General features: G+C 47.4%; 1 protein-coding gene across 1 annotated transcript; it reads right to left on the bottom strand.

The window, feature by feature from the left end:
• Nucleotides 1–830: 830 nt before the first annotated feature.
• ESM1 (endothelial cell specific molecule 1) lies at nt 831–20176 on the bottom strand. The gene is made up of 3 exons (XM_029067533.2): nt 19375–20176; nt 10901–11038; nt 831–2334 (listed from the first exon to the last, which is right to left on the bottom strand). Exons 1-3 carry the CDS (start codon nt 19673–19675, stop codon nt 2234–2236), a joined length of 540 nt encoding a protein of 179 aa, XP_028923366.1. The 5' UTR covers nt 19676–20176; the 3' UTR covers nt 831–2233.
• Nucleotides 20177–26661: the final 6485 nt, after the last annotated feature.

The following is a 26661-nucleotide window of genomic DNA, read 5'->3' as shown; positions in this document are numbered from 1 at the left end:
ATTATTTCATTTAACTCATTTAACCTTAAAATGCAACCAAGCGAAATTCCACACCAATCTCTTTGATGCCAATGTTTTCTAATCTCCATTCCCTAGAGACCTAAGCAGCGAAATAATTGCTTGGAGTTAGAGGTGCAGTTCATTCTCCATGCCAGATTTCGCAGGAGACCTTAGTCTTCTCAGGATCTCGATATCCCATCAATCAACTGTGTTTAATGAGCACTTACCATGTGTGCAGGGCACTGTATTAAACCCCCGGGAGGGTACAATAAGCCAGAGGGTACAATAAGACACACTCTCTGCCCACAGTGAGCTTACAGTCTAGAGGGGAAGACGGGCATTAATATAAATGTTGCTTTGATACTCAGAGTGAAGGCAGCTGAGAGAGGTGGTAACAGCAGATGGCAAAGTTTCTTAACATAGTAATAATAATACCTGTGGTATTTGTCAAGCACTTACTTTGTGCCAAACACTGTACTTTGCGCTGGAGTATCCTCAGGTTGGACACAGTCCCTATCCCACCTAGGGCTTCCAGTCTTAATCCCTATTTTCCAGAGGAGGGAACTGAGGCCCGGAGAAGTGAAGTGACTTGCCCAAGGTCACACAGCAGACACGCGGTGGAGCCGGAATCAGAATCCAGATCCTTCTGACTCGCGGGTCCGTGTTCTATCCACCAGGCCACGATACTTCTCAATATTGTTTTCGTAGACGCTCCCGTCGATGGGAGAGCCGCGTGAGAAGGAATAGCCGAAGAAATATCCTTTAGTTCTGAGAGGGTAACCTTGCCTGGCAACTCAAACTCAAGAACGAACAAAGCAATTGTACTTGATTTTTATTGAACCATCATAAACGTGTACTGTCTTTAAAAAAAAAAAAAGCAGCTTATGAAATCTTACATTCTTACATTCAAAGATCCCACCTTGTCATCCACCCTGCTGGTGCAAATTTAGAGAATAAAATGTAGGTAAATACAGAAATGATTCTTAAATAAGTCCTTAAATTCAAATAAAGTATTTCTTTATAGGTCACTCAACAACATCTATAACAATGGTCCTATTGGTGTTGGCATTTTGGGGGACGTGCCCAATTTTGATAAAACAACCGTAGGAATTCCAGAGTCTAGTAGCAGGCACATCAGTTGCCGGTTTAAGATTTCCCTTTATTTCACAACTTCACCAAATCGGTTGGCCATTTTAGAGTTGCAAAGTCTATTTGTCCTCTGAAAAAAAAAATGCAAGTTTCCCTCGCGCGTTTTAGACCTTCCCAAATCATCCCCCGGCTGAACCCTTTTGTTTATTATTGTCAGAATGCGAATATTATTATTATTACTATTATTATTACAGTCAAGCCAAAAAGCCACCCCTGCCTCACCAGAACCACGCTTCGTGCGCTCGCCCCAGATCTGGACGCGCCTACTCGAAAAGAAACGATAATAGGAGTGGACGGAGAGGATCCTAGGAATGTGTAGTTTATAAAAATATATAAATATTTCCCTCCGTCCCCTCAAGTCGGCCGCACGGGTTTTTATCGCCGCCTGTAAGGTGGAAACAGAGACCTTTCTTGACCCACTCTCTGCTGTTAATAGTTTCTGAGCAATAACTTTGTATTAACAATACTCTTGACCCCCTTATCACCTCCCCCAATCAAACCACAAGTGGTTCTACTTGGTTTCGTGTTTTTTGGTGGTTGGTTGTTGGTTTTTTTGCATTTCCCAATGTGGAAGATCACATCTGGCTCCTATTGCATTGACCCCAAGGAAGAACTAGGGCACCGAGGTCACGAGGCAGGATGGTGCAAATAGCAACCCCTCGGCCCAGGGACTTGGAGGACTTCTGTCTCCTCTGCGGCAGCCGCAAGGGCCGACTAGGGGTGACAGCTTTTTCAGGGGAGACCCTCCCTATGCCTGGCAAGTCAGCCCTTGAACGTTTCTGGATTTTCCTTTGTCCTCCTTAGTTTTTTCCATAACTTTAAAGCAACTAGAAAAGCCTCGGTGTTCAAATAACTATCAAATAGAATTTGCGTTCAAATCATCACCAGAACAAATCATCTAAAAGTGTTCCGTCCGGGAGATTTACGGGGTATTTCTGAAAGTTGGATGACCTTTTTTTTTCTGAAGCTGCACGGAATCCCAATTGATCTCCAGATATTACATTTCCTATGCTAAACATCTACTTGGATCTCTCGGTGAGCACCTGCGTCAAGCACTTTCAGAAATCCCAGAAGCAAGCCGATGTCAGCGTGGATTTAGCCATTTCAGGCCGGGAGGACGAGCGACTTTCTCGCGCGCGTGCTTCTCTTTGACGGGATTCCCGTCGCCGGACGCCATGTCGTGCTCTGAAAGTTTAAAAACATAAATCGGGCATTATTGTCTAGGCCTACGTACATGCATTTCTATTTTTTTCAATGATGTTTAAGTGCTTACTATTTGTCGGGGACTCTACTAAGCACTGGAGTAGATACAAGGTTGTCAGGTTGGACACGGTCCCTGTCCCACCTGGGGCTCACATTCTTAATCCCCAATTTACAGATGAAGGAACTGAGGCACAGAGTAGTGACTTGCCCAACGTCACACAGCAGACACGTGTCTGAGCCGGGATTAAAACCCCTGGTCCTTCTGACTCCCAGACCTGTGGTCTACCCAACAGGCCACATGGCTTCCCTTTTATTTCCATTTCTGTGAAAGATTCTGCTAGTGCAGTTTTTCTATCTGAATGGGGTGGAAATGATTCTCAGATTATTCTCCCAAAACATCTCTATACCAGTCTACAATAACAATAATAATAATTGGGCAGGGATTGTCTCTATCTGTTGCCGAACTGTACATTCCAAGCACTTAGTACAGTGCTCTGCACGTACTAAGTGCTCAATAAATACTACTGAATGAATAAGCATTTATTAAGAGCTTATTAGCCAAGCACCAGGGTAAAGTCCAATCAGTTCAGATTCAATCCCCATCCAACATGGGGCTCCCAATCTAAGAAAGTGGAAGAACAATTACTTAATCTCTATTTTTTACAAATGAGGAAACAGAGGCCCAGAGAAGCTCAGTGATTTGTCCAATATCACACAGCAGGCATGTGGTGGAGCCAGAATTCGAACTGGATCCTCTCCTAGGCCATGCACCTTCTCTTAATCAGGATGTTATCTGGGGGTGTTGGATTTCAGCAAGATTAGGGCATCTTGTCTTATTTTATGTTATCGAGTCATCTCAGACCCATAGCGACGCCATGGACGCATCTCTCTTTCTCTCTCCCCCGATTAGACCGTAAGCCCGTCAAAGGGCGGGGACTGTCTCTATCTGTTACCGATTTGTACATTCCAAACGTTTAGTACAGTGCTCTGCACATAGTAAGCGCTCAATAAATACTACTGAATGAACGAATGAATCTCTCCAAGAATGCCCCACCTTCATCTGCGATCGTTCAGGTAGTGGATGCAGTTTTCTTGGTCAAATCCGGAAGTGGTTGACCATCGCCTCCTTCCGAATCTCCGTCCTCGACTCTCTCCCGGGCCACCGCTGCCCAGCGCGGGTGAGTTTTGACTTGTAGCCCATGGCCTGCCACTCGCTAGCCACTGGCCAAGTTGGGAGTGGAATGAACAGGCCTCTGCTTGACTCTCCCTCCCATAGTCGTGACTGGTAGGGGACTGGAAACTCTCCAGCTGCGATCCTGAGAGGAGAGCTTAGGACATGCCCTCTGATAATATGATTGTAGACTTAGTTTGATAGGCTTGCAATCCGTGGCATTCTTCGAGCGTTTACTGTGTTGCAAAGCGCCGTACTAAGTGCTTGGGAAAATTCGATACTTTCCTGCCCACAAGGAGCTTACGGTCTAAGGGGGGGGACAGACATAGTCGGAAGGATCTGGGCTCTAATCCCGGCTCCATCAGGTGTCTGCTGTGTGACTCTGGGCGAGTCACTTAACTACTGTGTACCTCGGTTCCCTCATTTGTAAAATGGGAATCAAGATTTTGAGCCCCGCGTGGGATAGGGACTGTGTCCATCCTATTTTACTGGTATTCACTCATTCATTAGTATTTATTGAGCACTTACTTTGTGCAGAGCACTGTATGAAGCACTTGGGAAAGTACAATACAACAATAAACAGTGTCATTCTCTGCCCTCAACGAGCACCACTGGTTTAACCCTTTTCTGTGAAAAAAGCAGTTTGGAAAGTAGAATACAGCAATTAAGAGAGATCATTCATTCATTCATTCAATCATATTTATTGAGCGCTTACTGTGTGCAGAACACTGTACTAAGCGCTTGGAATGTACAATTCGGCAACAGCTAGAGACAATCCCTGCCCACAACTGGCTTGCAGTCTAGAGAAGGGGAGACAGACAGCAATACAGGTCAACGTGCATCAGTATCCACCCCAGCACTTAAAACAATGCCTGGCACATAGTAAGCACTTAACAGATACCATGATTATTATTATTATTATTATCGCTATTATAAATAAGAAGAAGAAGAAATTCAATTATGGCTATGTACCTAAATGCTGTGGGACTGAGAGTTGGGTGAACGGCAAGTGCGGCTTAAAAGAGTACAGATCGAAGTGCAAAGATGAGAAGCAGTCTGGCTCACTGGAAAGAGCCCGGCTTGGGAGTCAGAGGTCATGGGTTCGAATCCCAGCTCTGCCACTTGTCAGCTCTGTGACTGTGGGCAAGTCACTTCACTTCTCTGTGCCTCAGTTATCTCATCTGTAAAATGGGGATTAAGACTGTGAACCCCACGTGGGACATCCTGCTTCACCTGTGTCTACCCCAGCGCTTAGAAAAGTGCTCGGCACATAGTAAGCGCTTAACAAATACCATCATTATTAAAAAGAATAGATGACATCGTCCCTACCTTGAGAAAATCTAAAGAAGGACACATCTTGACGCTGCAAGCTTGTTATGGGCGGGGGACTGGTCTCCCAACTCTATTGTAGCAATTACAGTATTTGTTAAGCACTTACTATGTGACAAGCACTGTTCTAAATGCTGGGGTAGATACAGGTAATCAGGTCGTCCCACGGGGGGCTCACACTTCTAATCCCCATTTTACAGATGAGTTAACTGAGGCACAGAGAAGTTAAATGACTTCCCCGAGGTCACACGGCAGACAAGTGGCCGAGTTGGGATTAGAACCCATGGCCTCCCAAGCCCGGGCTCTTTCCACTAAGCCACGATTGTACCCAACCTGATTTGCTTCTATCCACCCCACCACTTAATATAGTACCTGGCCCATAGTAGACGCTTAACAAATACCATAATTAGGATGATGATCTGTAAGCTGTAAGCTCCTTGTGAGCAGAGAATGTGTCTACTATCTCTGTTATACTGTACTCTCCCGGGTGCTTAGTACAGTGCATTGCACATAGTAAGAGCTCAATAAATATCAATCATGATGATGCTGATGGAAGAGCCCGGGCTTGGGAGTCAGAGTTCATGGGTTCGAATCCCGGCTCTGCCACCTGTCAGCTGTCTGACTGTGGGCAAGTCACTTAACTTCTCTGTGCCTCAGTTCCCTCATCTGAAAAATGAGGATTAAGACTGTGAGCCTCATGTGGGACAAGCTGATTACCCTGTATCTACCCCAGCGCTTAGAACAGTGCTCTGCACATAGTAAGCGCTTAACAAATATCAACATTATTATTATGATTATTATGTCTGCAAGCTCCTTGTGAGCAGAGAATGTGTCTACCATCTGTGTTATACGGTCCTCTCCCAGGCGCTTAGTACAGGGCCCTGTAAATGGTAAGCGTTCAATAAAATGTGATCGAAACCTCCGGAAAGATGACTACTGGGTTCTGACCACAGTTGAGGAAAATCCTCCTTCACGTCGGCCCGGTCTCCTCTCCCAAAGTGTGTTTCTCCAAGAGGACGTTAGCTGACGCAACCCAAGAAGGCAGACGGAACAGGACGTTGCCAAAGGAAAGCAATCGTGGTCCATCTCGTCTGAGAATGAAGCTGATACCTTTCCCAGCATCATGAGGAATTTAGATTTGCTACACGAGTCGACCAGAGAGAAAGGTGAATATCACACATCGCTTCACCGTTACCGTCAGATACGGGAGACTGCACAATATGGAACATCAACTTGATCCGCTATCGGAGGAGTCTAGAAACTATAAACTCGTCGCGGGCAGGGGATGGGTCTGTTTATTGTTATATTGTACCCTCCCAAGTGTTTATTGCAGCGCTCTGCACAAAATGAGTGCTCGATAAATACGACTGCGCGAATGAATGAGTTTACCATCCACAGTTGAATGGTCCATGGCAAACTAGATCAATTTAATCTCTGAAAATAATAAGGGCAGCCTAAACCAAGAAAGTGGAAATGAACATCCCTTTTTTAAGACCTTATCCCCCTGAAATTTTAAGTATTTGGGGGGTTTTTTCAACTCCAATACAGACTAAAAGAATGAAATTATCAGTAAGAAGTGGCCTAGGGCTCATACAGATTGGGTTGAGTTCTCTTCCAGTACCCTTAGCAAAGTAATCACTCCAGGGGAGATGAGAGTTGGTGGTCTTTGGCTGGTAAGGGTTTCAAGTCCATCGCTAAAGGGTTAAGGATGCTCAACTCCCAAGGTGATTTCTCCAACTAGGGCCTGGGGGGCATCTATTTGGGTTCCTATCCCCACCAACACAGTAAAACCCACAGAAGTGACCGCAGACAGTAAGAGTGATAAGCCAACCCCTCAGGGTGTCCTATGGTGGGGGTGATGAAGATAGACTGTAAGGCCATTGTGGGCAGGGAATGTGTCTATTGTTATATTGAACTCTTCCAAGAGCTTAATACAGTACTATGCCCACAGTAAATGCTCAATAAATACAATTGACTGACTGAATGAATGTTCCTCTCAAAGATGTTCCTCCTTCTCGCCTATCCCACAGTGGACCCCTGGGCCATGCCCTCCCCCCTCCCTCCTCACCTCCGCCAAACTGATTCTCTTCCCCTCTTCAAAACCCTACTTCAAACTCACCTCCTCCGAGACGCCTTCCCAGACCGAGCTCCCCTTCTCCCTCTACTCCCTCTACCGCCCCCCCTTCGCCTCTCCGCGGCTCAACCCTCTTTTCCCCCCATTTCCCTCCGCTCCTCCCCCTCTCCCTTCCCCTCCCCTCGGCACCGTACTCGTCTGCTCGACAGTATATCTTTTCATCACCCTATTTATTTTGTTAATGAGATGTACATCGCCTTAATTCTATTTATCTGCTATTGTTTTAATGAGACGTTCATCCCCTCGATTCTATTTATTGCCATTGTTCTCGTCTGTCCGTCTCCCCCGATTAGACCGTGAGCCCTTCAAAGGGCGGGGACTGTCTCTATCTGTTACCGATCTGTACATTCCAAGCGCTCAGTACAGTGCTCTGCACATAGTAAGCGCTCAATAAATACTATTGAATGAATGGATGAAGGATGGCGGCTACACAGGGCGTCCCAAAGATGACGGCCTTAGGAGACCTCCTAAAGATAATGGTTAGCCAGAGCCTCCTAAAGATGGCGGCCTCACAAGACCTCCTAAAGATGGCGGCCACCCAGGACCTCCAAAAGATGGCAAACTCAAGGCTGCTGAGACGGCCGCAGATGCTACCGTTCAGAAAGTTGGTGGCAGGACAGAAGTGATCTATGGCCAAGAGGTGGGTCGGGCTCGTAAAGCTGGGCTGCCCAGGGCACTTGGTCGGCGGGTGGCCCCGGGGACGATGGGGACCATATCGTGGCAGAAAAATCCCTTGCTAAAAATGTCATGCATGACATCATTATGCTGGGTTTGGGGCAAACGGGGTGAGATTGATGTCCTACCGAACTGGGGGAGGCAGCTGATTTAACTTGTAATCATAAAAATAACGTTGGCATTTGTTAAGCGCTTACTATGTGCAGAGCACTGTTCTAAGCGCTGGGGTAGATACAGGGTAATCAGGTTGTCCTACGTGAAGCTCACAGTCTTCAGCCCCATTTTACAGATGAGGTAACTGAGGCCCAGAGAAGTCAAGCGACTTGCCCAAAGTCACACAGCCGACAAGTGGCGGAGCCGGGATTAGAACCCATGACCTCTGACTCCCAAGCCCGGGCTCTTTCCACTAAGCCACGGCAGCCCCGTGTCCGAAGCGCGACTTGGGCTTCTTCCGATGCAAATATCCTGACTGACTTCTAGGGAAGCCTAGAAATGTTTTCCACTCTGCCAGCCACACTAGGTTCAAATGAAACAAGCAGGCCTAGTGGAGAGGGCATGGGCCTGGGAGTCAGAACGACCAGGGTTCCAATCCCAGCTCCACTTCTTGTCAGCGGTGGTACCTTAGGCAAGCCGCTTAACTTTTCCGTGCCTCAGTTTCCTCATCTGTAAACTGAGGATTAAGACCGTGAGCCCCATGCGGGACAGGGACTGTATCCAATCTGCCAGTGGTGTATCTCCCCCCAGCACTTAGCACAGTGACTGGCACACAGTAAGCAGTTAACAAATACCATTTTTTACAAAATGGCTCATCCACCATTTGTCCTTCTTGGACAGGAAGAGACTTCAAGACTCCTCCTTAGGGTGCCTGCAAATCTACCCATGAACCCCCGAGAGAGTTGTAAAGGGAAACGACCTTCCTCTACCCTGCTTCTTGCCCTCCGCAAACCTTGCCCACCCTCCACTCTACCCACCGATGGCATATGTAATGTTGGTATTTGTTAAGCGCTTACTATGTGCAGAGCACTGTTCTAGGCCCTGGGGTAGATGCAGGGTAATCGGGTTGTCCCACGTGAGGCGCACAGTCTTAATCCCCATTTTACAAATTAGTCACTGAGGCCCAGAGAAGTTAGGTGACTTGCCCACAGTCACACGGCTGCCAAGTGGCAGAGCCGGAATTCGAACCCTTGACCTCTGACTCCCAAGTCCGGGCTCGAACCACGTTGCTTCTCATATGTACCGCCTCAAGATCACCTACACCCAGAAGGTTATTTGTTGCTAGACCGAAAGCTTGTTGTGGGCAAGGAATGTATCCACAAACTCTGTTTTATTGCTACACTGTACTCTTCCAAGTGTTCAGCACAGTGCTCTGTGCAAAGTAAGTGCTCAAAAAATACAACCGATCGATTAGCACCTTACAGTCCCTCTAAACTGTGAGTTCCTTGTGGGCAGAGAACACGTCTACCAGCTTTGTTGTACTGAAGACTCCCAAGCAGTCTGTCGGCCAGTCGTATTTATTGAGCGTTTCCTATGGGCAGAGCACTGTACTAAGCATTTGGGAGCATTCAATGTATCAATAAATTGACACTTTCCCTGCCCACAATGAGCTTAGTCTATTCGTCGAGTATCTAGTGTGTCTAGAGATGCAGAGTGGCTTGGTGGAAAGAGCCGAGCTTGGGAATCAGAGGACCTGGGTTCTAATCCCGGCTCCGCCACTTATCAGCTGTGTGACTTTGGGCAAGTCACTTCACTTCTCTGGGCCTCAGTCACCTCCTCTGCAGAACGGGGATTAAGACTCTGAGCCCCATGTGGGACAACCTAATTAGCTTATATCTACCCAAGTGCTTAGCGCATAGTAAGCACTTGACATAAACACCATTGTCATCATCTAGTGCTCGACAAATACCATTGATCGATTGATTTGTGCTGTGCCCAAATAACAATGGTGGTATTTGTTAAGCGCTTACTATGTGCAGAGCACTGTTCTAAGCGCTGGGGGAGATACAGGGGAATGAGGTTGTCCCACGTGAGGCTCACGGTCTTCATCCCCATTTTACAGATGAGGGAACTGAGGCACAGAGAAGTTAAGTGACTTGCCCAAAGTCACACAGCTGGCAAGCGGCAGAGCCGGGATCAGAACCCATGACCTCTGACTCCCAAGCCTGGACTCCTTCCACTGAGCCACGCTGCTTCTCTAAGAAATCCCTTCCTACCGCCTTCCCTTGACCAACTTTAATCCACACTGGCATTCTTCCCAGAAAGGTGTCAGGCTTTTATTTTTTAATAGGGTATATGTGGAGCACTTCCTATATGCCAGGCACTGTAATACACACTGGGGTAGATATGAGATTATCGGGTTGAACACATTCCATTGCCCTTAAGGGGTTCACGATGTTAACCCCCATTTTACAGATGAGGTAACTGAGGCCCAGGTGACACAGCAGTCAAGTTGCCCATCCGGGATTAGAGCCCAGATCCCTCTGATCCCTCAAGCTCTTCCCGCTTGACACTTTTCCCCCTCATCCAGGAGGATCCCGCTAGATTTTAAGCCCCTCAAGGGCAGGGATGGTGTCTACTTGTTCTATCGGTCTCTCCCAAGCGCTCAGTACAGTGTTCCACCCACAGTGAGCACTCAGATACCACTGCCTCACTGTTAAAGCATTAATCTCCCAGGGCACGTGGACAAACAGCATGGCGTGGTGGATAGAGACTGGACCTGGCAGTCAGAAGGCCACGGGTTCTAATCCCAGCACCACTACTTGTCTGTTGTGTGACTTTAGACAAGTCACTTCACTTCTCTGGGCCTCGGTTCCCTCATCTGGAAAATGGGGGTGGAGACTGTGAGCCCCAAGTGGGACAGGGACTGTGTCCACCCCGATTTGCCTGTCTCCACCCGAGTACTGAGTGAGGTGCCTGGAACATAGTAAGCGCTTAACAAATATAATTATTATTATTCTCTGTGCCTCAGTTCCCTCATCTGTAAAATGGGGATTGAGATTTTGCCAAACTGTACTTTCCAAGCGCTTAGTACAGGGCTCTGCCCATAGTAAGCGCTTAATAAATACTATTGAATGAATGAATGAATTCTGAGCCCCACGTGGGACGGGGACTGTGTCCAATCCGATCGGCTCATCTCCACCCCAACGCTTAGTACAGTGCCTGGCACCTAGTAAGCGCTTAACAAATACCACAGTCATTAAAAACGGCTAAGAGAGAACTGAGGTCCTGAATCGGGGTCTTACCGGTTTGAGAAGGGGGTTTCCTCCTTTTGGAAGTTTCCTCAAAGAATGTGAAACACTTGCCCGTCACCTTGTCACAGAGACCAGACTTGCACTTGCAGATTTCTCTGCATTCCATTCCGTAGCTACCGAAAGGACACTCTGCAAGACAAGGAGGAAGTCGCCGTCAATCAATCAATCAATCAATCAATGGGATTTATTGAGCACTGAATGTACGCAGAGCACTGTACTAAGCGCTTGGGAGAGGACAGTACAACAGGGATGGTATTCGTTCATTCAATAGTATTTACTGAGCGCTCACTATGTGCAGAGCACTGTACTAAGCGCTTGGAATGAACAAGTCGGCAACAGATAGAGACGGTCCCTGCCGTCCGACGGGCTTACGGTCTGATCGGGGGAGACGGACAGACGAAAACGATGGCATGCAAGCAGCGTGGCGCAGCGTGGCTCAGTAGAAAGAGCACGGGCTTGGGAGTCAGAGGTCATGAGTTCGAATCCCAGCTCTGCCACTTGTCAGCTGTGTGACTGTGGGCAAGTCACTACTTCTCTGTGCCTCAGTTACCTCATCTGGAAAATGGGGATTAAGACTGTGAGCCCCACGTGGGCCAACCTGATGACCCTGTGTCTACCCCAGCGCTTAGAACAGTGCTCTGCACATAGTAAGTGCTTAACAAATACCAACATTTTTATTACAACAAGTACCCTGCCCACAAGGAGCTTACAGCCTAGAGGGATTAACAGCGCGGCTCAGTGGAAAGAGCACCGGTTTGGGAGTCAGAGGTCATGGGTTTTAATCCCGGCTCCGCCACTTGTCAGCTGAGTGACTTTGGGCAAGTCTGGGCCTCAGTTACCTCATCTGTAAAATGGGGATTAAGACAGTGAGCCCCACGTGGGACAACCTAATCACCTTGTATCCCTCTCAGCACTTAGATCAGTGCTGTGTACCTAGTAAGTGCCTAACAAATACCATCATCATTATTATCATTAATCCTTCTCTTGAGAAGCAGCGTGGATCAGTGGAAAGAGCCCGGGCTTGGGAGTCAGAGGTCATGGGTTCGAATCCCGCCTCTGCCACGCGTCAGCTGTGGGACTATGGGCAAGTCACTTATCTTCTCTGTGCCTCCGTTCCCTCATCTGTAAAATGGGGATTAACTGTGAGCCTCTCGTGGGCAACCTGATTACCCTGTATCTCCCCCAGCGCTTAGAACAGTGCTCCGCACATAGTAAGCGCTTGACAAACACCATTATTATTAATCCTTCTCTTGATATTAGGGATTCCCAATAATGCGTTCGAGAATGGGCTCCTCTAACGCTATTCGTCTCACTTTGCCTCCTTCTTGTATATGTCGCCGCCGACTCCTCGCCCACATCCTGCCTCTGGCCCGGAACGCCCTCCGTCCTCAAATCCGACAAACATTTCCTCCCCCGACCCCTTCAAAGCCTTACTGAAGGCCCATCTCCTCCAAGAAGCCCTCCCTGACTAAGCCCTCCTTTCCTCTTTTCCCACTCCCTTCTCCGTCGCCCTGACTTGCTCCCTTCATTCATCCCCCGTCCCAGCCCCACACCACTTATGTCCATATCTGCTATTTATTTATTTCTATTCACGTCTACCTCTCCCTCTAGACCCCAAGTGCTTTGTGAACAGGGAATGTGTCCGTTTACGGTTATATTGTAATAATAATAATAATAATGTTGGTAATTGTTAAGCGCTTACTATGTGCCGAGCACTGTTCTAAGCGCTGGGGTAGACACGGGGGAATCAGGTTGTCCCACGTGGGGCTCACAGTCTTAATCCTCATTTTACAGATGAGGGAACCGAGGCACAGAGAAGTGAAGTGACTTGCCCACAGTCACACAGCCGGGATTCGAACCCATGACCTCTGACTCCAAAGCCCGGGCTCTTTCCACTGAGCCACGCTGCTTCTCTTACTGTCCCAAATGCTGAGTACAGTGCTCTGCACGCAGTAAGCATTCAATACATATGACTGATCAATGCCTGTGGGAAGAGAGAGAAGGTGTCAGAAGGCCCTTGGGAGAGAGGTGTGCGTTTTGGGGTGGGGGATCCCCAATATTAAGGCAGCCTCGCGTGCCCAGCCAGGGCAGAAAAGCGATGGCGGAGGGGAGAAGGTTGAAGGGGGGAGGCTTAAGCCCCGGCTACCAAACCTGACAAGGAGCCATCTAGGCTCTTTGCCCAAATCCCTACGTCAACCAATGAAGGAACTGTGTCTACACCGGGCCACCCCTCATCATTTTCCACTCGTAGCCATTTTGCTCGCAATCGAATGAATTTCAGACTAATAATAATAACGATGGCATTTGCTAAGCGCTTACTATGTGCCAAGCACTGTTCTAAGCTCTGGGGTAGAGATTTGTATCGGGTCACCGGGTTGTCCCACCTGTGGCCCACCGTCTTAATCCCCATTTTACAAACGAAGTAACTGAAGCCCAGAGAAGTGAAGTGATTTGCCCAAAGTCACAGAGCTGATAGGTGGCGGAGCCGGGGATTAGAAGCCACGACCTCTGACTCCCAAGCCCGGGCTCTTTCAACTAAGCCACACCGCTTCGTCGAAAATCATTCATCGGGAGGCAGTCGATCATTCAGTGGTATTTATTGAGCACCTATGGCATAATAAGCGCTCTGAGGGAGTGAAATAAGGGTTGATAGATATATGATCCCGGATCATGGTCTAGAACAGCTTGGCCTAATGGACAAAGCATGGGCCTGGGAGTCAGCAGACCCTGGCTCTGCTGTTTATCTGCCGTATGACCTTGGGCAAGTCACTTCGCTTCTCTGGGCCTCCATTCCCTCATCTGGAAAATGGGGATTAACACTGTGAGCCCTATGAGGGATGGGGTCTGTGTCTAACCCAGTTATCTTGTATCTACCCCAGCACTCAGTAAGGTAATAAGCGCTTAATGAATACAGATAGGGAAATTGGTAAGGTATAAGGATAAATTTATAAGTGTGAGGGTGAGGGTGAATATCAAGAGCTTAAAGGGTGTGAATCCAAGGGACAACGAGTTGGGAAACGAGAGCTTAGTCGGGGAAGGAGTTTTCGGAGGAGATGGGATTTTGGAAGAGATTTGAAGTTAATAATAACGATAATAATAATGAAGGTATTTGTTAAGTGCATACTATGTGCCAAGCACTGTTCTAAGAGCTGAGGTAGAAACAAGGTGATCAGTTTGTCCCACGTGGGCCTCACAGTCTTAATCCCCATTTTACAGATGAGGAAGCTGAGGCCCGGAGAAGTAAAGTGACATGTCCAAAGTCACACATCTGACAAGTGACGGAGCCGGGATTAGAACCCATGACCTCTGACTCCCAAGCCCGGGTTCTTTCCACTAAGCCACCCTGCTTCTGTAGGTAAAAAGGGTGATGGTCTGTCTGATATGAAGCGAGAGAAAGTTCCACGCCAGAGGGAGAGGAGGAAGGCAAGGGGTCAGCACCAAGATAGACGAGATCGACGCACAGTAAGTAGGTTGACATTTGTGGAGTGAAGCCTCGGGGCTGGGTTGGAGATCGGCGAGGTAAGAGACGATAGAGTGACTTGACTGCTAGTGCCATTTTTGCCTTCTGTATGACCTTGGACAAGTCACTTACCTCCTCTGGGCCTCAATCGCCTCATCTCTCAAATGGGGATATAATACCCATCCTCCCTCCTACACAGAGGTCCTAATCTATTTCCAATCTGTTTATCTCGAATCTACCCCAGCACTTAGACCACGGCAAGCTTGCAATAAATTCCCTAATTGTCGTTATCCCGGTATTGTTATTCATGAGCCAAAGAAGGCCAGTGTGACATGTAGATCCCCTTAAGTAGAAAAGATGAAAAATTGAATCCTGATGTATTTATCCAGATATCAAGCATACACCTGGACCCTGAGGCTGGGCCTATTTCATCAACTAAACAGAAAAGACAGAAACACAACCCAGCTTCACAAAAACAAAACCTTGATCCTTTTCTCCTTTTGGGGGGACATTTACATGCCTGAAAAAATGTTCCCAACAATGTAATCCCACGAAGGCCTATTGTTATTATTGTTATTATTGTTCTTGTCTGCCCGTCTCCCCCGATCAGACTGTAAGCCCGTCAAAGGGCAGGGACTGTCTCTATCTGTTGCCGATTTGTCCATTCCAAGCGCTTAGTACAGTGCTCTGCGCATAGTAAGCGCTCAATAAATACTATTGAATGAAATACTATTGAATGAATGAAGGCCTAGTGGTTGACAGCCTGACAAAGGAAACCTCTTTATTCCAGTATGCTAGGACGAGTTTTAAATTGGCAACATTTTGTAATTGATTTGGGATTTACCATGAGTTACAATTTGTAGCTCACACAATCCTAGACACAATTGTCAAATAATTTGAGCGATCATATTTATCGAGCGCTTACTGTGTGTAGAGCGTTGTGCTAAGCGCTGGGGAGAGTACGATATAACGGAATTGGCAGATATATTCCCTGCCCACAGTGAGTTTATAGTCTAGAGGTCGAGTTTAAGATTAGCGTAAATTAAAAATAATATTTTTATTATTAAAAATAATAGTTTGTGTGTCACTCTAGGTGAATTCTCTCTTCCTCCACATTTCTAAACTGAAAGATGGCGTGAGCAAATTGGATCTTTTTCTCTATTCTCTGTACAGAACAATGAACCAAAATGATTTTCAATATCTTTGAACCTCAAATACAAAAGTAATGAGAAACAAAGGCAAATGAGAAGCAGTGCGCTCTAGCGGAAGGAGTTTGGGCCTGGGATTCTGAGGACCCGGGTTCTAATCCCAATTTTGTCACTTTTCTGCTATGCGACCTTGGGCAAGTCACTCACTTCTCTGGGCCTCAGTTACTCAACTATAAAATGGGGATCAAAATGGCGAGCCCCATGTTGGGTATGGAATGTGTCCAACCTGCTAACTTGTATGTGCCCTAGAGCTAAATAGAGTGCCTGGCACATAGTAAGCGCTTAACAAATGCTAGTAAAAAAAAAAATTAACAGCAATGAAAACTGGCACCTTTAACCATTCACAAATAGGTGGAAGAATAAGAATTTCAATCCACTGGAGCGTAATTGAGCTGATTTTTGAGTACGACAAATATAGTCCCTGTAAACGATAACAACAATAACTGTGGTATTTGTTAAGAACTTACTATGTTTCAGGCACTGTACTAAGCACTGGGGTAGACACAAGGCAACTGGGTTGAACACGGTCCCTGTCCCATGAAGGGCTCGCGGTCTTCATCCCCAGTTTCCAGATGAGGTAACTGAGGCCCAGAGAAGTGAAGTGACTAGCCCAAGGCCGCACAGCAGACAAGTGGTGGAGCCGGGATTAGAATCCAGGTCCTTCTGACTCCCAGGCCCATGCTCTATCCATTAAGCCACGCTGTTTCAATCTCCGGGCCTGAGGAATCATTAGCTTTAGCTAAAAAGGGGAGCGAAAGGAGAGCCAAGCAGACTGGAAGCTCGTTGTGGGCAGGGAAGTGTCTATATCTTGTTGTACTGTACTCTCCCAAATGTTTAGTGCAGTTCTCTGCACACAGTAAGTGTCTAATAAATGCGATTGAATGGATGAATGAATGAGAGCCGGGAAAACAGGCCCCACACATAACGTGGGATTCGGTTACCTATTACTGGAAACCGAAGTTCCAGGTTGGTGCGGATCGGCTTTCAATCTGCGGTGTCCCTGCGCTTACGGAGGTTAAAGCTACCACTTGGTCCTGGAAACCAGGAGGAAAGAAAGCGCCCGAAGGCTGGAAAAACTTGGGAAAATCTGTAAAGAACCAGCCCCGCTAAAAGCTATTGCAGCTGCAGAGGGAGGTGCTGGCTCTCTGAGCCATTTGGCATCTCACTTGTGCCTCTCCACCAGCACGTGAACCTACAATTGAAGGAGTCTCTCGCGCCAGGAGGAAAAACAAGCAATTTCCAGCCTATACTTACTATAGGATAAGTACAACCGTGTTAACCGCTTCCTGCCTAATTTCCTCAGAAAAAGTCTTGGCTCTGTTGAACTGCCAAGACCTCAGATGTTTACTGAAAACGGGGAATTCTCCAGAGGAATTTAAAATGATAGAAATGTAATTGCATCTGGCTTTCCCCAGAGAAAATGTCATCTCGGTGTCCCACGTATCTTCGCTTCTCAGAAAGTCACGGCTACATCGATCCTATGGGGCACGGAATGCTTCCCTCCCTTCTTCCCCCTCGGTATAAATGTTCCTCTTCTTAGCGACTGGTCCATAGTGAGGCGGAAGATGGTTAATTTCCAGATTCCGATTAAACCGAGCGGGGATGTTAGTTAAAAGGCTTAGGGATGAACAGGTGTCTCTGATGAGGAAAAAAAAGTGCCATTCTGCTCCATGACTATATAAAAGTCTGGACGTGATTTAGGAATACAGTGGATGATATTTTTACGACCTGTCATTAAAAATAAAACCTTCTCAAATCGAGCTTTTAGCACAGTGCTCTGCATAAAGTAAGTGCTCAGTAAACGCCACTGATCGTCGATAAAACTGTCAAAGCAGGGCTCTGTCGTTCAAATCAGGGAGGGTAATAGGAATAGTAATAATTCATACAGAAGTGTTAGGGTGGCGTTTTTGGTTTCGGCGAGCAATACTTTCATCCTCACTCTGGCCCTAAGGCAGTTTTTGGCCCTAAATTCGATTCCCAGAAGTTTGGAGTCCTCGAGCTTTATTTTCCCATTTCAAACGATCAATCATATTCATTGAGCGATTACTGTGTGCAGAGCGCTGTATTAAGTGCCTGGCAGAGTACAACGTAACAGAGTCGATAGACACGTTCCCTGTTCACGACAGCTCACAGTCTAGAGGAGAGAAGGACATTAATCGAAATAAATAAACGACAGAAATGATCGTAAGTTCTGCGGGACTGAGGGAGGGGTGAATAAAGGGTGCAAAGAACTGAAGTTTATAGTCAATTGTAAGCAGCTGAGAGCCACCTTGACTTTTTTAGAAGTCATTTTCAGGGACAGAGATGGTACACAGACCTCTGTGCACTGTTCAACTCCTTATTTTTCCTTTTTGCATTTCTGCTCTCACTTGGAGAATCTCTGTAATTCAGACCCAACTATACGTGCCTTGGTTTTGTCTTTTAAAGTCGCCTCTCTCGAGTGCCACATATTATTTGATGTATCGACTGCTCTCCTCCCTCCAAAGCCCACCTACCTCTCGTTTTCCCACTCTCCTCACCATCCCTTCTGCATCCCTTACGCACTGCCGCTTCCCCCGTCTGTAATATATTTAATATCCATCTCCGCCGCTGGATTGAAAACTCCTTGAGGGCAAGGATTGTGTCTACCAATTCTACTCTCCCCAGCTCTGTTCTCAGCAGGTGCTCAATAAATACCATGGATTGATTGACGATTGAGCGAAAGTCCATAAGCTCGTTCTGGGCTGGGATTGTGTCTGTCAGTTCTGCTGTATTGCACTCTCCCAAGCGCTCAGTACAGTGCTCGTCACAGAAGCAGCGTGGCTCAGTGGAAAGAGCCCGGGCTTGGGAGTCAGAGGTCGTGGGTTCGAATCCCGGCTCTGCCACTTGGCAGCTGTGTGACCGCGGGCAAGTCACTTCACTTCTCTGTGCCTCAGTTACTTCATCTGTAAAATGTGAATTAAGACTGTGAGCCTCATGTGGGACAATCTGATGACCCTGGACCTACCCCAGTGCTTAGAACAGTGCTCTGCACATAGTAAGCGCTTAACAAATACCAACATTATTATTATTATAATTATAATAAGTGCTCAATAAAATACTACCGACTGATCGATCGATTGAATAACTACGCTATTTCTTAAGGGCTTACTGTGTGCCAAGCATTGACTGAATAATAACCGTGGTATCTATTAAGCGCTTACTACGTGTCAAGGACTGTAGTAAGCATTAGAGTAAGATAACCTGGTGTTGCATGGGGCTCACAATCTAAGTAGGAGTAGAATAGTTTCCGTAGAGAAGGCTCCCCTCTGGAACGAATTTTCCCCCAAAAGCGACTGAAAATACCACCTCCCTCAAAACCATCCTGGCATTTTTCTCGTTTTCTGAGCTCTTCACATTAGGGGCCTGTCCCCTTACTTGAATTTTTATTATCATTATCATTATTATTTATAATCCCACCAGCCCGGTGTAGGGGATAAAGCCCGGGCGTCAGAAAGTCCCAGATTCTAATCCCAGCTCCACCCGTTGTCTGCAGTGTGACCTTGAGCAACTCACTTCACTCCTCTGTGCCTCAGTTACCTCGTCTGTAAAATCCCAGGATTAAGAGCGCGAGCCCCAAGCGGGACGGGGACTCCGACCGACCCGACCAACTTGTATCTACCCCGGCGCTTAGACCAGAGCTTGGCCCCTAGTAAGCGCTCAACGAGTACCGTGATTCTCGTGATGGTTTCTCCCCCCCGGCCGGCCCCGCCGGCACCCCCAGCCCCCCGGTGCTGAGCTCGTCGAGCAGGGGAGCGGGCCGGGGGATTCGGTTTTACCTCTGCAGGTGCCGAACTCGTCTCCGAAGTCGTCCTCCTCCTCGTGGAAGTGACACCTCAGTCCCGGCCCACACTTGGCCCCGTCCAGGCCCGAGACGGTGCGATAGCAGGTCTCCCCCGGCCCGGCCGCACAGATCCTACAGCACCCACAGTCGTCGAGGACCGTCTTCTTACAACGCTGGGGGCCCGTGCACTCTTTGCGGCTGCAGTTCTCGGGGCAGTCCACGGCATAGTTGGCCCTCCGGCCTACCCCCAGATGCACGGGTACCAGGAACGTGGTCAGCAGCAAGACGCCGTTCATGTCTCCTCGGGCCCGGCTCGCTTCCAGGCGGGAGGCTCGACTTTCAGTCCCGGCGGTCTCCCCCGAAGGAAAGAGGAGCCGGAGAATCCAGAGTGGCGGGCTGAGTCAGCCGACGAGTTTACGAGCTCTGTGCCCCCATGCCCCGCTGTCATCCGTTTCCGAAATCCGGCAGCCCTGCCAGCCTCTCCCTCTCGTTGGGGTTTATAAAATCCAGGATGGAGGTCGCATCAGCGCTCCGCTGCCATCCAGGAATTGAAAAGCCCGAGCTGATGTCATCTGTTATGTTTAGACGGTTGTTTTCGCGTCGGGACGAGAGAGGGGCTCTCACATCCGTCTCGGACGCTCAAGGTCATCTGCAGGCAAAGGAAGGGGAGGTCGCGTTCCCGTCCTGTCCGATTTTCCCGAGGCTCGGAGCGGCGTCTGGAGCGGTGGGTTGGCTGGCGGGGAGAGAAGGCGATGAAAAGCGGGATGAAAATGGTATCAAAGTGAATCATCCAGGCTGAAGCATCTCATTTCCAAAAAAAAATAAGAACTTGGAATTTCCTCTCAATCAATAACTATGAGGTCACTTGGAAGAAGTGGAGGTTTGGCTATTCCTCTTCGACACTGAAGGGAAAAGATCGGGTAAACGCGTCGGGTCCCTCTCTTGCCAGAGCGTTTTTGCCCAGGCCATCTGCAGAGCGGGCACGGGATCGGGGCTGGAGAATGGCTTTATATTCCGCATCATCACCGGGGGCGTTTATTGAGTGCTCCCTGCCTGCAAAGCACTGTACTAAGTGCTGGGGAGAGTACGGCGCTACAGAGTTGGGAGACACCTTCCCTGCCCACGATAAACTTTAGAGCATCTCAGTTAGACGGAGCGGCAGCACGGCGTAGTGGATAGAGCAGGGCCCTGGGAGTCAGAAGGTCACGGGTTCTAATCCCCGTCAGCTGTGTGACCTCGGGCAAGTCACTTCACTTCTCAGGGCCTCGCTTCCCTCATGTGTAAATTGGGGATTGAGACTGTGAGCCCCATGTGGGACAGGGACCGTGTCCAACCTGATTCGCTTGTATCCACCCCGGCCCTTAGCACAGTGCTTGGCGCCTCGTAAGCGCTTAACAGATATCCTCATTATTATTATTATTATGGAGATATCACTGCATCTCAGTTAGATGGGAAGCTACGTGGCCTGATGGATAAAGCACAGACTGGGGAGTCAGAGGACCTGGGTTCCAATCCTGGCTTGGCCACTCGCCTGCTGTGTGTGCTTAGGCAAGTCGCTTCACTCTCTGGGCCTTAGTTTCCTCATCTGGAAAATGGGGATTAAAACTGTGAACCCTATGTGGGATATGGGCTGTGTCCAACCTGTTAACTGCTATCTGCAGTGCTCAGCACATAGTCAGCACTTAACCAAAAAGTGGAGATAAGCAACTGGAAGGTTTTGCTTCGAAGTTCATTCATTCATTCAATTGTATTTCATTCATTCATTCAGTTGTATTTCATTCATTCAATCATATTTATTGTGCAGACTCACAATTGAGTGACAGAGCACTATCGGGAAAGTACAACACAACAATAAACAGTGACATTCCCTGCCCACAATGAACTTACAGTCTAGAGGCGGGGAGACAGACATCAGTACAAAATAAATAAAATTACAGATATGCCCCTCAGTGCTGTGGGACTGGGACAGGTTTATTGAGTGCTTACTGTGTGCAAAGCACTGTACTAAGCACTTGGGAGTATACAATCTAACAATAAAAGGACACATTCCCTGCCCATAACGAGCTTACAGTCTAGAGGGGGAAAATACATTAATATTTAATAAAGAAATAAAGAAATGTGTGCTCAGAAGGCATAAAAGGTGTTAACGGGAATGTCTCAGATCTAAAACTCTCTACAGAGAACAATACAAATGAATAGCTATGGTATTTGTTAACGTTTACTATGAGCCAAGCACTGTACTGAGCACTGGGGTAGATACCATATAAGCAGACCAATCACAGTCCCTGTCCCACATGGGGCTTTCAGTTTAACAGGGAAGGAGAACGTGTATTTTGTCCTCATTTTTCAGAGGAGGTAACTAAGGCACAGGGAAGTTTAGTGACTTGTCCAAGGTCACACATGGCAGGAAGGGGAGGAGCAGGAGTAGAACCCAGATCCTCTGACTTTCACGCCCAAACTCTTTCCTTTAGACTATGCTGCCTACCCGTCATAGCCCCATTTGGGTCAATCAGTCGCATTTTTTGAGCACCTTCGTAAAATAAATAAATAAATGGTGGCATTTGTTAAGTGCTTACTATGTGCAAAGCACTGTTCTAAGCGCTGGGGGATACGAGGTGATCGGGTTGTCCCACGTGGGGCTCACGGTTTTAATCCCCATTTTACAGATGAGGTAACTGAGGCCCAGAGAAGTCAAGCGACTTGCCCAAAGTCACACAGCTGGCCAGCGGCGGAGCCGGGATTAGAACCCACGACCTCTGACTCCCAAGCCCAGGCTCTTTCCACTGAGCCACGCTGCTTTGTACTAAGCGCTTGGGAGAGTACAAGATAACAGATTTGGTAAACACATTCCCTGCCCAATCAATCATTCAGTGATAATTATTGGGTACTCACTGTGTGCAGAGCATTGTTCTAAGCACTTGGGAGAGCACAATACAACAGAATGAGCAGACACATTCCCTGCCCATAACGAGCTTACAGTCTAGAGGGGAAGAAAGAGGTTACTATGAATAAATCATTTATCATATATAATGAAAAGCCCACTACCAGTTTATGGTCTAGAGGGGGAGAAAGACGTTACTATGAATAAATAATTCATAATCTAGACTGTAAAACCCACAACGATCTTATAGTCTAGAGGGGAAGAAAGGCGTTACTGTGACTAAAAAAGGTATAATACATAATGAAAAGCCCACAACCAGTTTACAGTCTAGAGAGGGAGACAGACATAACTATGAGTAAAAAATTCATAATATATAAGGCCCACAGCCAATTTACAGCTTACAGACTAGAGGGGGAGAAAGATGTTACTATGAATTATGTATTATTATTATTTAATATTATTATGAAGAAATAATCCATATAATGAAAAGCCCACAATGAGATTACAGTCTAGAGGAGGAAAGGACCTTAAAGGCAAAGGGGCCCTTGCTTGAAGAAATGCAAAACACAATATAAGCGCTCAATAAATACAATGGAATGAATGACTGAACGATAGTCAGTGGAGCTGGGGAACATCAGGGTCAAGTGAGGATGTTGCGCGGAGCTTCTTAACAAACACGTAAACCCGTCAAAGGGCAGGGACGGTCTCTATCTGTTACCGATTTGCTCATTCCAAGCGCTTAGTACAGTGCTCTGCACATAGTAAGCGCTCAGTAAATACTATTGAATGAATGAATGAAAACAAAAAAAAATTAAAATAGACTGGGAAAGAACAGCTTTTCATAGAGTCTGGACAATAGAGCTGGACCCGATTCCTTTCATGAGACACTAATAACAGTTGTGTTATCTATTAAGTGCTAGCGGTGTGGCCTAGTGGAAACAGCACAGGCCTGGGAGTCGGAGGACCTGGGTTCTAATCCTGGCTCCGCTACCGACCCGTTGTGTGATCTCGGGCAAGTCACTAGACTTCTCTGAACCTCAGTTCTCTCATCTGCCAAATGGGGATTCAAAATCTATTCTCTCTCCTTCTCAGACTGTGAGCCTAAAGGGGGATCTGATTCTCTTGTATCTACCCTGGTGCTGAGTAGAGAAGCAGCGTGGCTTAGTGGAAAGAGCCCGGGCTGGGGAGTCAGAGGTCGTGGGTTCTAATCCCGGCTCCGCTACTTGTCGGCTGTGTGACTTTGGGCGAGTCATTTCACTTCTCTGGGCCTCAGTGACCTCATCTGTAAAATGGGGATCAAGACTGTGAGCCCTATCTGGGACAACCTCATAACCCTGTATCTACCCCAGCGCTTAGAACAGTGCTATGCACACAGTAAGCGCTTAACAAATACCATTATTATTTTTACAGTGTTTTGCACAGAGTACACACATTACATATACCACAATTATTATCACTATGTGCCAAGTACGGAACGGAATACAATCTGATCAAGTTAGACACAGTCCCTGTCCCACATGGAGCTTGCTAAGTAGCCGGGGAGCATAAATTGAATTCCCATTTCAAAGATGAGAAAATTAGGACACAAGAAGATAAGCGACTTGCCCAAGGTCATACGCACAGTGGGCAAGTGGAGGAGCCAGGATTGAAACTTGTTCCCCGGCACATCTCCTGAGATTCTTTCTTTCAGGATAGTTATCACCGCCCCAGGCCCCAGCTCTAGAGTGTAAGCTCGCTGTGAGCTGGGAAGCAGTGTGGCTCAGTGGAAAGAGCCCGGGCTAGGGAGTCAGAGGGCATGGGTTCGAATCCCGGCTCTGCCACTTGGCAGCTGTGTGACTGTGGGCAAGTGACTTAGCTTCTCGGTGCCTCAGTGACCTCATCTGTAAAATGGGGATTAACTGTGAGCCTCACGTGGGACGACCTGATTCCCCTGTATCTCCCCCAGCGCTTAGAACAGTGCTCTGCACATAGTAAGCGCTTAACAAATACCAACATTATCATTATTATTAATACATCTGTTTATTGTTGTAGTGTACACTCCCAAGTGCTTAGTACAGTGCTCTGCACACAGTGAGCGCTCACTAAATACGACTGAATGAATGATTGAAATAATGGATCATCTTCCGCCACCCAGGATTTAGGGCGTTACCTCAGTGTTGACTTCTTTTAAAGCTGACAGGTTAAGGTGGTGTTCTCCATACCTGTAATCAAAATCAATCGTATTTTTTGAGTCCTTATTGTGTGCAGAGCACTGTACTAAGCGCTTGGAAGAGTACAGTATTGCAGAAAGGATAGGTATGTTCCCTGCCCACCACAAGCTTACAGAAATGTGAACTGAGGAGCAGTGTGGCCTAGTGGCTAGAACCTGAGCCTGGGCGTTAGAAGGACCTGAGTTCTAATCCTTGCTCTGCCGCTCATCTGCCGTGTGACCTCGGCCAAGTCACTTCACTTCTCTGGGCCTCAGGTACTCTATCTGTCAAATGGGGATTAAGACTGTGAGCCCCATGTGGGACTGGAACCGTGTCCAACCCGATTAGCTTGGATCTACCCCTGAGCTTAGAACAGTGCTTGGCACACAGTACGCGCTTAATAAGTATCATCATCATCACTGACCCTGGAAGTAAAGAAGAGGTGTTGTGGCCTAGTGGAAAGAGCAGGGTCCTGGGAGTCAGGAGGACCTGGGTTCTAATCCCGACTCCACCGCTTTTCTGCTAAGTACCTTGGGTAAGTCACTTCACTTCTCTGGGCCTGAGTTACCTCCTCTGGAAAATGGGGATGAAGACTGTGAATCCCAAGCGGGACATGGACTGTGTCCAACCTGATGAGCTTGTCTCTTCCCCAGCATTTAGCACATTGCCTGGCACGTAGTAAGCGCTTAACAAATATAACTTCAAAAAAAACAAAACCAAAAAGGAGAATCTGGGTTTGAGAGAAAAGGGTCTGCATAATGCAAGCCCCTGCCATTTTTCTAACGGTATCTGTGAAGTTCTGTGTGCCAAGCACTGTTTTAAACATTGGGGTAGAAACAAGATGATCAGGTTGGACACATTCCCTATCCCAACATGGAACTCATGGTCTAGGCAGGAGGAAGTAGGATTTAATCCCCATTTTGCAAATGAGGCAACTGAGGCACAGAGAAGGTAACCCAGCAGACAAGTGGAGGAGCCGGGATCAGAATCCAGATCCTTCTGACTCTCAGGTTTGGGCTCTTTCCCCTGGTCCGTGCTGCTTCTCACTTCCAGACTTCTCTCTTCCACTCCGGTCCCATCTCCCTCTGTAAATATACTGAGGAAATCCTCCCGGGGTGAAGCAACAAACAATCTCTCAGCAGAGGAGTGGGGGCTTGGCCTTCTGGTCCTTCTGTCCTCTGGCCCTCAGAGCGGGGCCCGACAGCTAATCTGCTTTTGATTTTCCCTTTTCCATCGCCATCGATGAGACCGATTCCTAAATACAAAATTACCCCCAAAGAGCAAAGAAAACAAAACTGTTTGACCTGATTTCGGATCGTTTCTCTGCCATTTTCCATTGTCCTTTGCGTAGGCAAGGAGTGGAATGGCCTAGTGGAGAGATTAAGACCGTGGGCCCTAGGTGTAAGTAAGCGCTCAATAAGCACGATTAATAACAGGTGGGACAGGGACTGTGTCCAACCAGATTATCTCGTATCTACCCCGGCACTTAGTACAGTGCCTGGCACATAATAAGTGCTTAATAACTACCATAAAGAAATGTTTAAAAAGAAGCCGCGCCTGGGAATCAGGTGTCCTGGGCTCTAATAGCAACTCAAATGCTTGGCGGCTTTGTTATTTTGGGTAAGTCACTTAATGATAATCAACAATAATAATTCTGGTATTTATTAAGCACTTACTATGTGCCAGGCACTGTAGTTAGCACTGGGGTGGATACAAGCAAATCGGGTTAGACGCAGTCCCTGTCCCACGTGGGGCTCGCAGTCTCAATCCCCATTTTCCAGACGATGTAACTGAGACCCGAAGAAGTGAAGTGACTTGCCCATGATCACACAGCAGACAAGTGGCGGAGACAGGATTAGAACCCTTGATCTTCTAACTACCAGGCCCGTGCTCTATCCACTACATCATACTGCTTCTCTGGGCCTCAGTTTCCTCACTTGTAAAATGGGGATTTAAATTACCGTTCTCCCTCCCTCTTAGACTGAGTCCCGTGTGTCCAATCTAATCATCTTACCTGGACCTCAGCGTGTAGCTCAGTGCTTGGCTTCTAGTAAGGGTTTAATAACTAATGAACCTGACACCTCGTAAATGTAGTACATCAGATCAACTAAGCGGAGGAAAGTGAACAAGAAATGTTAAACAAGATTGGGGAGGTTAGGAAAGAGGACAGGTAGAATGAAAAATGCAATTATCCTCATGTAGTTTAGCTGGA

Source organism: Ornithorhynchus anatinus, chromosome 1 (assembly GCF_004115215.2).
Source record: "Ornithorhynchus anatinus isolate Pmale09 chromosome 1, mOrnAna1.pri.v4, whole genome shotgun sequence".
Classification (NCBI taxonomy): domain Eukaryota; kingdom Metazoa; phylum Chordata; class Mammalia; order Monotremata; family Ornithorhynchidae; genus Ornithorhynchus; species Ornithorhynchus anatinus.
Note: the sequence above shows the minus strand (reverse complement) of the source record. Positions and strands in the feature narration are given on the sequence as shown.

Coding starts and splice junctions, on each gene's coding strand:
- ESM1 (XM_029067533.2), bottom strand. CDS start 19,675: ATGAACGGCGTCTTGCTGCTGACCACGTTCCTGGTACCCGTGCATCTG. Junction 11,039..19,374: donor CGAGTTCGGCACCTGCAGAG/GTAAAACCGAAT, acceptor CTTGTCTTGCAG/AGTGTCCTTTCGGTAGCTAC. Junction 2,335..10,900: donor GAAACCCCCTTCTCAAACCG/GTAAGACCCCGA, acceptor TTAAACTTTCAG/AGCACGACATGGCGTCCGGC.